The sequence below is a fragment of the Elephantulus edwardii genome, unplaced genomic scaffold, assembly GCF_000299155.1.
Source record: "Elephantulus edwardii isolate Elephantulus edwardi_28Jun2011 unplaced genomic scaffold, EleEdw1.0 scaffold00328, whole genome shotgun sequence".
NCBI lineage: Eukaryota > Metazoa > Chordata > Mammalia > Macroscelidea > Macroscelididae > Elephantulus > Elephantulus edwardii.
In genome coordinates this window covers 938,248-953,130 of record NW_006400078.1, presented here as the reverse complement: position 1 = coordinate 953,130, position 14,883 = coordinate 938,248, and the positions used below count along the sequence as shown (strand labels likewise).

At 53.0% G+C, this 14,883-nt stretch overlaps 1 protein-coding gene across 2 annotated transcripts in view; it reads right to left on the bottom strand.

Annotated features, from left to right (window-relative positions):
• NRXN2 (neurexin 2) overlaps positions 1 to 14,883 on the bottom strand; it is a 121,353-nt gene that overhangs the window by 56,636 nt on the left and 49,834 nt on the right. For both annotated transcript variants that reach the window (XM_006901479.1, XM_006901480.1), the window contains 4 exons: positions 12,935 to 13,096; positions 11,810 to 12,248; positions 4,376 to 4,762; positions 4,010 to 4,213 (listed from right to left, as the gene is read on the bottom strand). In XM_006901479.1, the coding sequence (XP_006901541.1) occupies positions 4,010 to 4,213; positions 4,376 to 4,762; positions 11,810 to 12,248; positions 12,935 to 13,096 (1,192 nt within the window). The remainder of the gene's footprint in view (positions 1 to 4,009; positions 4,214 to 4,375; positions 4,763 to 11,809; positions 12,249 to 12,934; positions 13,097 to 14,883) is intronic.

The window sequence follows — 14,883 nt, the reverse complement described above, 5'->3', positions numbered from 1 at the left end:
AATGTTTGATTAGCCTGACTTGAATAATACTCTGTGTAGCCCAAGGGGCAGAACTGGGTCAACAAGTGGGGTTTCAGAAGGGTGTGGACCCTCTCAGAGGTTCCTGAGTTGAAGGAGGCCCCCAATGGTAGGGGAGGCCCCCTGGTTTGGATGGAGGAGCACTTCCCAGGCGGCTCACTCCCTGGGAAGGGCCTGACTGATGGGCCTGCAAGGCCCCTCCAGTTTGGCATTTCTGTCTCTACAGTTGGCCCTCCAGCCCTCAGCCCCACTCTGAGCTAGGTCATTGGGGTGACCTCTGATGCCACACTCCAGGGCAGATGGCAGGGCCCCAGGCCACACTAGAACATGAATAGAGCCCTGAGGACATTAGCACCTTCTAAGAACAGGGATCAACTGTGGTGCTCAGGGGTCCGCAGAGGACCCTGGGAGCTGGCTCTGGGCCACCTCATGGTGGAGGCTTGGGGGCGGGCAGGCAACTGGATCCACTTCTACCCGCATCCTCTGCCCAGGAGGCCGCAGTACCTCTGGCCATCTTGCTTAGCAAATAGCCCAGCTCCAGAGGCTGCCACTGAGGGCATCCTCTCAGCTGCCTGCCAAGTCGTCACCACAGCCTCTGGTCCTCGGCAGGGCCCGGCCGGCACTCAGCCTGCAGCAATGGCTGCCCTAGTTAGCTGCAAAGCCACTAACTGGTTTTCCTTTTCGAGGGTGAGGCCAAAGGCCAAGGCCGGGTTGAGTCAGGTTCCTCAGCTACAAGTCAAGCCAAGCACTGGGACTTGGTCATGCCTGTCAGTGAAACCCTGCAGGCCTGGGGTCATCAGCAGGAGGGTGATAATATGAGGTCCCTGTCTCATACCAAGAAGATGGGGTGAATCTCTAAACAAGGTGTCACCCCTGTATAACATCCTCACACCTTAAATTCCACTGAAGCCTCAAAATCTCATTGGAAGTAGCTGAGTGAGGCTTACAGGTAAGAAAACAGGTTCAGGGAAGCAAAACAACTTACCCAGGAGTCAAGACACCAGGGCTAGAGCCCAGGGCTTCTGTGCGCTTCCCATCGTGGCTCGAGGTTGGGGGCTGGGCACGCGCACCTGTGTCCACAGGTGCCAGCCTGTCCACCACACACCTCTGAGAGCACACATCAGTCGAGACACTGGCTTTTCATGGGCACTTTCGAGATGCCACTCAGCACATGCATCTCTATGGCGGGGGCGGGATGGGGAGAGGGGAGACTCCCACTGTCAGCCTGCTGGGAGGCCTGTTCTTAACAAGACCATGCCTACCAGGCGGGTCACCTTCTCTACGTGCTTGTGTGGCAAATGTGCCCAAGGGACAAAGGGGAGCTTCTGAGGGTATAAAGTCCCCAGGTCTCACCAGTTAAATTCCTGGTCAAGGACCCTCCTTCCTGTCTAATCAGCACCTTCACAGGAAGCCAAGATGGTCCAGGAGAGATAGGACTGACCCTCTGCCCACCAGCGCCTGCTGCAAACAGAGGTCTCCCTGTCTCCCACCGAGCTCAATGAGCCTGTGTGCAGCCCCACGGAGGACACACGTCCCAAGCCTCAGGAAGGGCACGAGGCCATTCAGAGGACTTGGGCTGGTCCTTGCACCTATGATAGTTTTAAGGATGTAGGTTTTAAGGGTGTAGGTGTGACTAAGGGGTGTTTCCTGACGTGCTTGTCCAGCTGAGCTGGCATCCCACCACCAATACCCCACCCTCCACTGGGCTGTGATGATGGATGGAAGAGGAACTGCATCCAGCCTACCTGAGGCTTCCTCCCCCTCATCCTGTAAGCCCTTGTCCTGGGAGTGCAAGGCCAAGTAGCCAGAAGTGGAAGGAAAGGACAGTACACAGGTTTTAATGAGGCAGGTGGCCCCCAAAAGACCCTGATCTGTCCTGAAATGCCAGCCACCAAGGTTACGAGGAGACTCAGTAGAGTTCTAAGCACAAAGCTCTGTCTTCTCTCCAATGAGAATTCTAATTCTCAGAAGAAACTGAGGTCTCATCTTGGTCCAGGATACACAGGTGATCCCAGTGGCCTCCAAGCTTCCTGCTGTTCACAGATAAACTTAGGGTGGCTGGCTGAGCTTGGACAAATGTGACCTCAAAAGGAGGACATTGGCTCCCTCAGGGCTGCTCTCCAGGGCTCAGAATCTCCCTGGCCCTGAGACGGGGCCCTCTAAACATGGCTGAATTAGTGTTTGTCCCTGAGCACGAGGGCTGATGCCCACAGAGTAAGTGGACAGACCTCAGGATCCTGCCCCAGGGACACCCTGGAGAACTCCCGTGAAGCTGGGGCAGAGGGGATTGTCACCTAGTGGTGAAGGGCAGCCTAGCTTTATCTCAGGACACTGGTGGAGGCCATGGGAAAAGCACTCAAGTTCAAGGGAAATTGGCCTGGACTAGGGTCCAAGGTTACCCCCTACCATTTAGTGACGAATCAGTAGGTGGATTTCCTAACCTGTCCAATATGGAGAGTAATAAGATGCCCGGTGGCATAGTCGCTAAGCATTTGGCTGTTGTTGTTGTTGCTGTTATGTGCCATCGAGTCGTTTGCGACTCATAGCGACCCTATGTACAACAGCCCTAAACCCTGCTCTATCCTGTGTCAATCTCATTGCCTCTGACACACCCACCCCGAGTACCCCAGTCACTGAATCAATCCACCTCATAGAGGATCTTCCCCTCCTGCGCTGTCCCTCTACTCTACCCAGCATGATGTCCCTCTCTAAAGACCTGTCTCTCCTTACAACATGTCCAAAGTATGTCAGACGAAGCCCCAGAATCCTTGCCTCCAAGGAGCAGCCTGATTTAACCCTCTCTAGGATGAATCTGTTTGTTTTCTTGGCAGTCCATGGTACATTCAATACTCTTCTCCAGCACCACAGCTCAAAGGCATCAGTTCTCCTTCTATCCTCCCTAGTCATTGTCTCTCTGGAGACTAAGGTGCACCTGATACAGGCCATGGTTTTTGCAGTCACTTGTTATGCATCAGAGAGTTGGACAATGACTAGGGACAATGACAATGACTAGGGAGCATTTGGCTACTAACCCAAAAAAATCAGAGGTTCTAACCCACTAGTCACTCCTCAGGAGAAAGAGGTAACAGTCACTTGTATGGTGACCTTGTGGGACCAAACAAAATGAACCTCATAGTGCAGTCCCACTCTGTCCTATGGGTCACTAGGAGTCTGAATGGGCTGAACAGCTCCAAGTTGGATTCTAGTGCCTATGTGGTGTCTCCATAGGTCCTGGGGTGGTGCAAATGGCTTATCCTTGGCTGTTAATCCAAAGATTGATTGTTCGAACCTAGCTAGTGCACAACAGAAGAAAGACTTGAATATTCCGAAAGTATTTCAGCCAAGAAGTCTATGGAGTGTAATTCTACTCTATAGGAACATGCAGTGGCTCTGTGTGTGTGTGTGTGTGTGTGTGTGTGTGTGTGTGTGTTGTTCAGGTCATCTATATGACTCAAACGCAGGTCCACGCAGCGCTACACAAAAAAAGGTGACACAGTGTACCTGAGCACACGCGCATGCGCACACAACACAGCCCCAGAGACAAACCTACTGGATGGGCCAACCAGGGAGGCTGATGCAGCCCCTTCCCATCTCCGTGTCTGCCCTGAGCTCTGATTGGCCCCCAGGAGGAGTCAGGGATCACTTCCTGGATAAACGAGCCAATGGGTGAGCGAACAACAGAGATGAGTATACTGCGTGGTCTGTGCAGGGCAGGGGTTGTCGAGGCTCCTCGTGGGCACCGGGGAGGCCAGCCAGCACACCCCGGCCTCACGGGGCCTCCCTGGGTCTCCGCCACTCAGTGCTGTTAGGCCCAAGCGGCCCCCTGTGCTGCACGCCCCCCAGAGACAGAGCCGGACCTCCCCCTCCAAACCTGCAAAGAGCGCCTCTCACTGCGGCCCCACCAGCTTCTCCAGACAGAGGGGTGGGGGTCAGAGCCAGGCCAGGGAGGACCAGGAGGCGCGGGGCGGCCGGTCACCGAGCAGATGGTTACCGAGGTTGACCGTGAGCTTCATCTGCCCCCCGTCCAGCTCGAGGCGCAGGGTGTCGGCGGACTCCCTGGAGGTGGTGGCCATCATGAGGCCGTACGCCCGCTGGGACATGAAGCGCAGCGACACATCCTCGGCCTCCGTGTGCATGGCGTTAGGCAGCATGATTTTCATGTACATGGAACCGTCATAGCTCAGGACTGTGGCCTCTGTCCCAGGAGTGGGGGGACGGCAGAGGGGTGGGCAGGCGAAGGCCGGTGGAGGGAGAGACAAGACCAAGAGATCATTAGGACAAGCGTTAGGCTGACCGATTCGGGGGTGGAGGGTCAGAAAGTGGGGGTGTCAATCCGAGAAGGATGGCCGGGGCTCACCTCGCTCGCAGACCCGCCCCAGGAAGCCAGTCCCCACGCAGTCGCACACGAAGCGGTTCCAGCCCTCCCTGCAGATGCCACCGTTGCGGCACGGGGCCGAGGCGCACTGCTTCAGCGTCTCCCGGGAGCAGAAGGGCGCCACGCCCGCCGCGCCCTGGGCCTCGGCCAGGCCACGCAAGTCCCGGCTGCGGCCATCGATGAAGAGGTCACGCACGCAGCCCACGTAGCCGGCCCGCAGCGCCGCCGTCCACACCTCCGGGGGCAGGGCCAGGTCCGCGCGCCCGCCCTCGGGGAGGCCGCCCAGGTAGAGCTCGCTCTCCAGGTCCAGGATCTCGCTCTCCCCGCTCGCCAGGAACGGAGTGCTGCGGCTGTTCACCGAGATGGAGCCTGGGGGTGGAGGGAGAGGCGGCCTCAGGGGAAGGCAGGGCCAGTGATCAGACTGTCAGGGAGCTGCCACCAGTCCCTGCTCTCATCCCAGGCTCAGGGGCAACAGACACCAAGTGACAGAGTTCCCAAGTCCATCCCAGCAGCAGGATATGGGAGGGCTTCTGTGCAGACCCCTGTCCCCAAAGTGGGCTGGGTGAGTCCTAAGAGACTGCGCACAAAGTGAACACTGCAGAAAGGGCCGGAACCTTCCTGGATTAGTCCCACAGCTGATTAATTAAGCCAGGGAGCAGAAGGGGACTGAATAAAAAAAAATTGTAGTTTGCCCACTGATATGTATTGAGTCCTTCCTGTATGCTGTTGTTGATCTTAGCAGCATCGATTGGAGTATGACTCAGAACGACCCTATGAACAGCAGATCTGAACCCTGCCCTATCCTGTGACATCCTCATCTCTGACATACTTGGGCCCATTGCTGCAGTCACTGTGTCATCCATCTCATTGATCATCCTCCCTTTCACTAATCCTTCCCCTTTCCAAGCATGATGTCCCTTTCCAAGGAATAACCCTCTTAAAAACGTGCCCCAAATGTGAGATGAAATTTCACCCTCCTTGTCTCTAAGGAGCACTCTGACTGTACTTTTTCCAGGACACGTCTGTTTGTTCTTCTGACAGTCCATTCGGTACTCTCCTCTGACAGCACAGTTCAAAGGCACTGATTCTTCTTCTACCATCCTTATTCATTGTCCAGTTCTCAGTTGCATAGCAGATGATTGAAAAGACTGTGGTCTGAAGCAGGCATACCTTGGTCTTTAAACTGGCATCACCAATCTGCAGTAATCTGGAAAGATCCTTGACAGCAGACTTGTCCAGTGTAATATATCCCCTGATCTGACTGCTGGTACCAAGGGTACTGACTGTGGATCCAACTAAGATGAAATCACTGACGACTTCAATCTTTTCTCCGTCTATCATGATGTTGCCTATCAGTCCAGTGATAAGGATCTTTGTCTTCTTGATGTTGAGATGCAATCCATGTTGAAGGCTGTGGTCCTTGATCTTCAGGTCCTCCTCACTTTCACCAAGCAAGGTTGTGTCATCTGTATAACATAGGTTACTGATGAGTGTTCCTCCAAGCCTGGTGCAATTCTTCTTCATAAAGTTCAGCTTCTCCAGTTATTTGTTCAGCAAAGAAAGTGAATTGGTATGGAGAAAGGATACAGCCCTGAAACACACCTTTCTTGATTTTAAACAATGTAGTGTTGTTCCCTTGCTGCTCAGACAACAGCTTCTTGGTCTAGGTATAGGTTTCATATGAGCACAGCTAAGTGTTCTGAGGTTCCCACGCTTGTCAATGTTAGCCATAGCTTGTGATCCACACGGTCAAATGCCTTTGCTTAGTCAATAAAGGACAAATAGACATCCTTCTGGTATTCTCAGCTTTCAGCCAAGATCCAACTGACATCAGCAATGATATTCCTGGTATTAAACCCAGCTTGAACTTCTAGCAATACTCTTTCAATGTACAGTTTTAACTATTTTTGGATGATTTGCAGCAATATTTTGCTTGTGTGTTGTATTAATGGTCCACATTCTGTTGGAACTCCTTTCTTGGGAATGGAAACAAATACAGATCTCTTTCAGCCAGTTAGTCAAGTAGCTGTCCTTCAAATTACTGGTAAGCACATCCAAGGCTGCATCTCTTTGTTGAAACATGTCAATTAGCATCCCATCCTTTCCTGGGACCTTATTTTTTTGCCAATGTCTTCAATACAGTTTGACCTTCTTCCCTCATCATCACTTGCTATTTATATGCTACTTCTTGAAATATTTCAGTGTTGACCAATTCTTTTTGGTACAGAAATTTTGTGTATTCCCTTCATCTTCTTTTGGTGCTTCCTTGATCATTTAAGATTTTGCCTCTAGATTCTGTCCATATTGTAACTCGAGGCATGAATGGGGGGTGGGGGTTGTTCTTTAGCACTGAGAAATGTTGAGTGAGTTCTTTGCTTTCTGCTTTCCAACTCCAGCGCCTGCACATTTCATTATAAGACTTTACTTTGTCTTCTTGAGCTGCCTTTTGAAATCTTCTGTTCATCTCTTTTACCTTGGCATCTCTTCCTTTGTTTAGACTTCTAGACTCTCTAGTGTGCAATTTCCAGAGTTTCTTCTGATATCCATTTTGGTCTTTTCTTTCCCCTCTGTCGAATGACCTTTTGCTCTCTTCATGGATGATATCTTTGATGGCATCCCACAGTTCATCTGATCTTCAATCATGAGTATTTAGTGCCTCTGACCTGTTCTTGAGATGGTTTGTAAACTCAGGTGGGATAGACTCAAGGCTATTTGTGATTCTTATGTTTAAAAAAAAAAGAACAAAAAAATTTTTTAAAATAGTAAAAAAAACCTAAAACACAATTTTCATCCAGTGGATTCTAACCCGTGTGTCAGAGTAGAAGTGTGTCCTAAGGATTTAGATGCTGGTTTTGGGAAAGAGATCACCAGGCTTTTCTTCCAAGGTATCTATGGGTGAACTTGAACTTCCAATCTTTTGGCCTGCAGCCAAGCACATTAGCCATTTGCACCATGCGAGGATTCCACTTATGTCTACTGATGACATCATGAAATGACAACCCTACATTTTGAAGTGGGAGACCTGGATTAGGGACCAGGTAATCTGATCAAAGCTCCACACTGGTTGCAGCCCAGCAGGCTCTCAGAGCTTACACCTGCTCCCATGGCCCCAGCCTCGAGCCTGCTCACTGGTTGGTGGGACAGATGGGCAGGCAGGCCAGCTCCTAGAGCCTGCAAGACAGGATGTGACCAGGGGGAAGGAGCCACGCATGGAGCCTTGGAATTGGAACAGTGTCGGAAGGTGAGGCTGATAATCGTAGAACAAAGATCTGGGGCCGGGGAGTGTTCCAAGGCCTTCCTGAGATTTTTAGAAGCAGAAACCTAGGAACATCTTTCATTGTTTGTATTTTTCAATTCATATATTTCCCATCCCATCTCTTTTATCAAGTTTGGAAGAATTCTTAGGGAAAAAAAAAACCCTTTTTGTGTCTTTGCCTATCACAGTGTGGCTGAAGAGCGGCCCAGGAGGGGTGGTCTATGCCTGCAGCATTTAGACACATGATTAGGAAGGAGAAGGTCATCATGCTTGGTAGAGAGGGTCAGCAAGGAAGACAAAGACCTTGATGAGATGGAGTGACCTGGCTGCAGCAGCGGCCTCCACCATGGCAGCAGTTGTGAGGATGGTGCAGGACGGGCGAGGGCTTTGTTCTGTTGCAAACCAGGTCACTATGAGGCGGAGCTGACCCAACGGTACCTAACAGATCTCCAGAGGGCGGGGCAGAGCAGGGTGAAGTCAGAATATAAACATCAGAATCAAAACCCAAATCCACTGCTATTGGACCCACTCCGATTCACAGAGACCCTCCATTGGCTCTCTGATGCTATAGGTCCTAAGAAGAGCAGACAACCTCACCTTTTCCCTGTGGAGCATCTGACGGATTCGAACAACCAAACTTTTGGTTAACAGCCTAACATAAAATACACTGCACCACCAGGGATCCTAAGCATGTGAATGGAGTGTTGAAAGAAGGGGCAGAATCAGACCCTCTGCTCTGGACCTGGTTCCTTATTGAGTGTATTCTCTGCTCAAAACCACGTCTGTCTCAGAGAGGCTCTTCCCCAGACCCATTTTAATAACACACAAGACCCTACCTTGTGCCAGGAGCTCTGAAACTATAGGCCGCAGGGAGGTGCACTAACTCAAAGGCTGTGCTTCTCCGGCAGTTCGAATCCACCAGCAGCTCCATGGGAGAAAGCCGGCCGATGTCCTGCTGCTATAAACAACCTCAGGAATCCAGAGGCGGGGCAGCTAAGAGTCGATTCTGACTTGATGGCAATGAGTTTGAGTCATGATAACATCAGATGCTAAACCCACCTCCCAGGGCTAGGGGCCCAATCTCCCGACCAGGCCTCCAGACATGGACCACCTGGTCAGTCCCAGCTCCATATGTAGCCAGAATCATCACACACCTGTCCTGCCCCTGACCTCTGCTGACTTCCTGACATGACCACCTCACCTGAGCTCTCAGCAAATGTGAACGGAACTGAATGTTGGTGAAGGAGATGGGGAAACGGGGTGTGTAATAGAGAATTCAAGTCAGTAAGTGACGCAAATGAGTAACTGAAAGGTTAGTTGTTCAAATCCATCCAAAGATCCCTCAGAAGAAAGGCCTGGCAATCTCTAGACAAAAGATTATACCCATAAAGCCCCTTGGTGCACAGTTCTACTCTCACATACAGTCACCACGAATTGGAACTAACTTAAGAACAATGGCCTTGGGTTTTAACAGAGAGTCGGAGAGGAAATCAAGGTGGAGAGCCGGCCTCTGTGCCAAGGTCATGTAGCAGCTCTGCTGGAAGCAATGCCAAGCGTGCGTATGCACGGGTGAATGTGGACCACCAGCGTGTCCAGCGCTGATCACCACAGTGGTCCAAAGTCAGCCAGACGTGGTGTCCACGCATGCAGTTAACAAGGCCACTTGCTGACAGCAGAGAAGAGGGGGACGTCCCTGGAGGACTTCCAAGTTGGGGTGCTCATGTGGAAACATGGGCAGCGTTCTACGAGGTCCCGGGGCCGTCATGAGACAGACCAGGGATGACGGGCAGTGGGTGCTGCCTGAGGCCCCCGCAGCCTCTTCCCCACATGTGGGGGAGCAGCCACCCGCCCTGATTTGCAGACCCCCTGAGGTTGACCTCTGCGGGTGGGGCAGCTCTGGTTGGCATCAATAAATGCTTACGCTGCGTGATGTGTCAGCTCTCATCTACATCAACTCTCTCCTTCCTGGATAACCTCTCGTGCTCAACAAGATGGAGAGGAGAGAACTGGGAGGCAGAAAACAAGGAAAGAATGAGAAGACTGGAAAGAGCAGGCATGGAGGACCGAATTCAAGAGGGAGCACCTGCTGCTTTAGTGTTCTTCCACATTCTCATCACCAGGTGGCAGTGGTGTTTACTACCCACCCCCCAAAGATGAGTTTCATGATAGCCAAGCTAGCTCCCCAGCGACTGCATCTTCAGCACCTTGGACAGAGCCTGGCCCTCCAGGTGCTCAAAAAGGTTTCCTGAGTTAATAAAAGAAAGCTTTATCAATATAGACTGACAGGAGAGGTGATTGGGAAGATTTTTGCCCTCATGCTTTATCAGGAGAATGGGATTCAAGATTAATTCAGAAAACAAGTTGGAATGAGGGATATTACTGTTGCTATCAGATGGATCTTGGCAGAGAAGACCAGAAAGATGTTTACCTGTGTTGTATTAATTATGCAAAGGCATTCAACTATGTGGCTCATAACCAACTGTGGGTAACATTGTAAATAATGAGAATTCTAAAACACTTCATCCTGCTCATGAGGAACCAAGAAGCCTTCATTCCAACAGAACATTTTAACACTGCTTGGTTTATAATCAGGAAAGACGTACATCAGGGCTGCATCCTTTCACATACGTATTCAAGCTGTGTATTGAGTAAATAATTCGAGAAGCTGAGCTATATGCAGAAGAACGTAGTTTCAGGATTGGAGGAAGACTTGTTAATAGCTTGTAATATGTAGATGACAATCTTGCTGAAAGCAGACTTGAGGGTCAAAGACTAGACCCTTCAATATGGATTAAAGTTCAACATAAAGAAATAAAACTACTCACAACTGGACCAATGAATAACATTATGATTGACAGAGAAAAAATTTATGTTCTCAAGATTTCATCTGACCTGGCTCCATGGTCAGCACCCATGGAAGTAGCAGTTAAGAAATCAAACAGTATGTTGCACTGGGAAAATCGTCTTCAAAAGAGCTCTTGAAATTGTCAAAGAGTAAGGATGTCACTTTGAGGACTCAGGTGTACCTGCCCCAATCCATGATAATTTCAATCACCTCAGCTGGACAATGATAAGGAAGACCAAATAATGGATGCCTTTGAATTATGAGCACATCTTCAGAGCCCAGCCAGAATGCTTCTAAGAAGAGAAGATGGTAAGAACTCCTTCTCACCTAGTTTGGGCATGTTATCAAAAAGGACTGTTCCTTGGAGAAGAACATCATGCTTGCTCAGTGTTCAGTAAATGGGTCAGAGGAAAACCCTCAACAAGATGTCTTGACAAAATAGTTCAACAATAAGCTCAAACAAGACCTTGAGGATGGTGCAGGAGCAGCACCGTTTCATTCTATTATTACAGAGTCTTCTCTGAGTCAGAAGTGACGTGAGGGCGCCCAACAACAACACGGAGAATGGGATGTCTCTTAGTCAGTGCGCTAATGTTCCCTCACATTCTCTTGATGCCCCACCTGCAAGTGCTCCTTTTCTAGACAAGGAAACCAAGGCTCCAAGAGATTCAGTAAGTGCTAAAGTCACTCATGCAGGAAGTGGGCAAGCCAAAGTGTGACCCCAGGGATGCCTGAGCCCCCATGCTGTGCCTTCTCCCATGGCCATGGAAGTGGGGGACAGGGAGGATGGGGGAGAGGAGGAAGAGGAATTGCTGGGGAGGATGACACACTAGCTGCAGGGACTCAGAGAGGGCATCAGGGCAGGTGGAGGGAGAGGAGTGCCCTGGTACCAGGGGCAGGGCCCAGAGGTTGTTGGGGCCCAGACTGAGGGGGCCCATGGGGTTGAGGGTCCCACAGGGCTGAGGGGGCCAGAGGCTGAGGGTCCCACAGGGCTGAGGAGGCCCAGAGGTTGTGGGGACCCAGAGGCTGAGGAGGCCCAGAGGTTGTGGGGACCCAGAGGCTGAGGGGGCCCAGAGGCTGAGGGTCCCACAGGGCTGAGGGGGCCCAGAGGCTGAGGGTCCCATGGGGCTGAGGGGGCCCAGAGGCTGTGAGTCCCACAGGGCTGAGGGGGCCCAGAGGCTGTGAGTCCCACAGGGCTGAGGGGGCCCAAAGGTTGTGGGGACCCAGAGGCTGAGGGGGCCCAGAGACGGCATGAGGGTAAGTGGAGAGAGAGGAGTACCCTGATACCAGGGGCAGGGCCCAGAGGCCCCCTGACCTTTGCGCCCGTCCCTCTGGAAGTCCACATGGCACCACTCGCCATCGTTGACCTTGCGGCTGGATGCCCGCAGCTTGATGCCCCCGGAGCCCATGTCCAGCAGGAGGTAGAGGTAGCCGTCCAACAGCTCCATGGCGAAGTAGTCGGCGCGCTGCGTGGAGCTGGGGCTGCCGGCTCCGGCCCCCGGCCGCCGGCCCTGGCTGAAGAGTAGCAGCCCGTTGGGCTCGGTGGTGCGGAAGTCCAGGGAGATGGAGCCCGTGCGCTTGGCGCTCCAGCGGGGCAGGGCCACAAAGGCCTCGGGATTCTCAAAGGTCACCGGGTCCAGGGCAGCCACATCCTCACAGCGGAAGGACAGGTCCCCCTGCAGCTTCATCTTGGGGTCCCCTTCCTTTGCTAGGCGGGAAAGTTCCAGCTTGAAGTCATTGTTCTTATAGACGACCTGTAGGGAAGGGTCGGTCATGGAGGTGGAAGCAAAAGCCGCGGCCAGTCACCCGCGACACGCCACCCCGTCCCAGTGGCCCCTGTCCAGTGCCTCCAGGCCATGTGGCTTGGACCTGAGTTCAGGAACCTCACAGCCAGAGGCCTGCGCCAGCCTCTCCCTCACCACATTCACTTCCTCAGTCCCGTCTCCTGGTCCAGGATCAACAGGGCAGTTCCTTCCAGCCTGCTGAGTGCAGCCGGCCAGCATCCCTTCTGCTAATGTTTCCTAACTGGCAGTGTTTTCACATACACTCTCATCATCAGCTCCTTACTGCAACCTTAGGCAGAAGCTACTGACCACACATTTACAGAAGAGCAAACTAAGGGTCAGACAGGTCAAGTGCCTTGGCCAAGGTCACAGAGCCAGTGAGTGGAGGAGCCTGGATGCAAACACCAGTCTCTAGTCTCCACATCCAGTGTGCATTCCTCCAAACCACAGCTGCCTTTAGGTATATCTGAGAGGAAGGGGGTTTCTGAGTTTCCAAGAAGAAGGGAGGAGCCTCCTGACTAAGCCTTGGATTCTGAAGAGGGGGTGCTCTCCCATCATGCACTTGGAAGAGACAGAAAGCCAGCTGGCCGGGACACCCTGAAGACGGAGCTGAAGGAGGCCTGGACCGGCACCAGCCCCCCCCCCACCCTACTCACGTCCTTGAGGCAGCCCATGAAGTTGTTGCTGACGGGTGAGCCCGGCAGGTCAGCGGTGTTGGGGCTGCCCCCGATGTAGAAGAAGTCGTCGGAGCCGAGCATGGTGTAGTCCTCCTGGGTGTAGCCGGTGGTGGTCAGGATCCCGTCCACCGAGATGGTCACCTGCCCAGCCCAGGGAGGGAGGGGGGAGACAAGGAGACAACCGGCATCAACTCGCTGGGCAGAGCCCCAGGCTGGGCCAGGTGGGGGCCAGGGGGCAGTGGGGGAGGGGGCCCCCATTTTTATGTCTGCTTGTCTCAGAGGAGGAACAGTGGGGACCTGGGGGAAGGAGGAAGAGGAGGCAGCAGGAGATTTGATGGTTTCAGGGTGAACAAAGGCCTCCCTGGCTGGAGTTCTCAGCTCAGTAGGCCAAGATCTGAGGTGCTCGCCCTGAAGGTCCTCAGTGGAGAACAGCTCTCAGAAGTCCCTCTGAACGGGAGTGGGGGCCCCACAACAGGGCACCCTCACCCCCTCCTCTCCTAGATGAGGCAATGGGATGCGCACCCCGGGGGTCTATGGCTGTGCCCCCTGCAGCCCTTCCCTCAGGGGACAGATGGGGCTCTCTCAGTCTTCGTCCAGTCAGAGAACGGAAGGCCGTGGGGAACAAGAACCCAGATACTCTAGGGAAGTCCAGGAACTCCCAGGGGGCTGCAGGACTCCACCGCAGCCACCCAAGCTTGGCGGACTCTTCCCTCCAGACACTGGCTCCGTGACTCTTCTTTTGTTCTCCTACATGGGGTCAACTCTCGCCTCCACAGGAGACACCAGCCCTTTAGCTGTTTATTCATCAGCCTACACTGCCTGCCTTGCTCTGTAGAGGTAAGGAAGGTGAGGGTTCATCTCACGGGCTTTGGGTACATCAGGAGAGACCGGTCCTTGGCAAGGGGACGTCATGCTTGCAAGGGCAGAGGGCCAGCAAAAGAGAAGACCCTCAGAGAGATGGGTTGACATAGCAGCCGTGTCAACAGGCTCAAGTAGTTCAGACTGTGAGGACGTCATGGGACAGGGCAGGTTCAATTGCTCATGGGGTCACTACAAGTCACAGCACCTCACAAAAACCATTACCCTCTCTGGTACTACAGGGATCAGGCTAGAGACAGTGGACACGGGGTTAACTTCATGAACACTGTGACCAGCACTGGAAATTCAGTAGGACATCACAGTGAGTAGGAACACATGGTGTCCCACAGAGAGGGGGCCGGCAGTGGGGAGGCAGAGGTGACCTTGGAGGGTGTGACAAGTGCAGGGAGCTCTCTGACACCCACTCCTGATAGGCAAATGCCCACCTGGACCCTGAAAAGTCTGTCACAAGAGCATCTTAGAGGGGCTCCAGACACTTGGCCAGACTGTGGAAACAAGCCACAGATGACAGGGTCAGGAATCCTTCACTCTCCAGAGTCAGAAAAGGGGCTGGGTAAAAACAGGGTGCTGTCACTCAACCAGGTCCTTCCACTCCTTGCTCCCCGGGGGCTCTAGGACCCCTCCTGGGGAAAAGCCTGGAGACTGGAGCCTTCTAGTCCCCTTCCTATGACTTCCCCACCCAACCCAGTCCATACACACGTCCCAAAGCCATCTTCCAAGACCTGGTGTCAGGGCTCCACTGCTACGGGGCGGGGCAGCCTCTCTGGGCTGGGGGAGAAACTCATGAGGGACATGGGGCTGAGGTAAGGGGACTCTCCCTTGTCTTGCGGGCCCCCAGATCCCTCTTGTGCTTGACTGGATGGAGCCACTTGAATGAGGGGTGAGGCTGAGCTGACTGAGAACTAAAAGGGCATCTCCTGGGAACCATCAAACCTTGTGCTGAGGGTGGGGAGGGCTCAGTTCAAGAGCAGAGGAGAGGGGCATCTGCGGAAGGGGCGGGCTTGAAAGCTTTGAAGTCTTGTTTTGAAAAGAGGGCTGGTCATTATTGC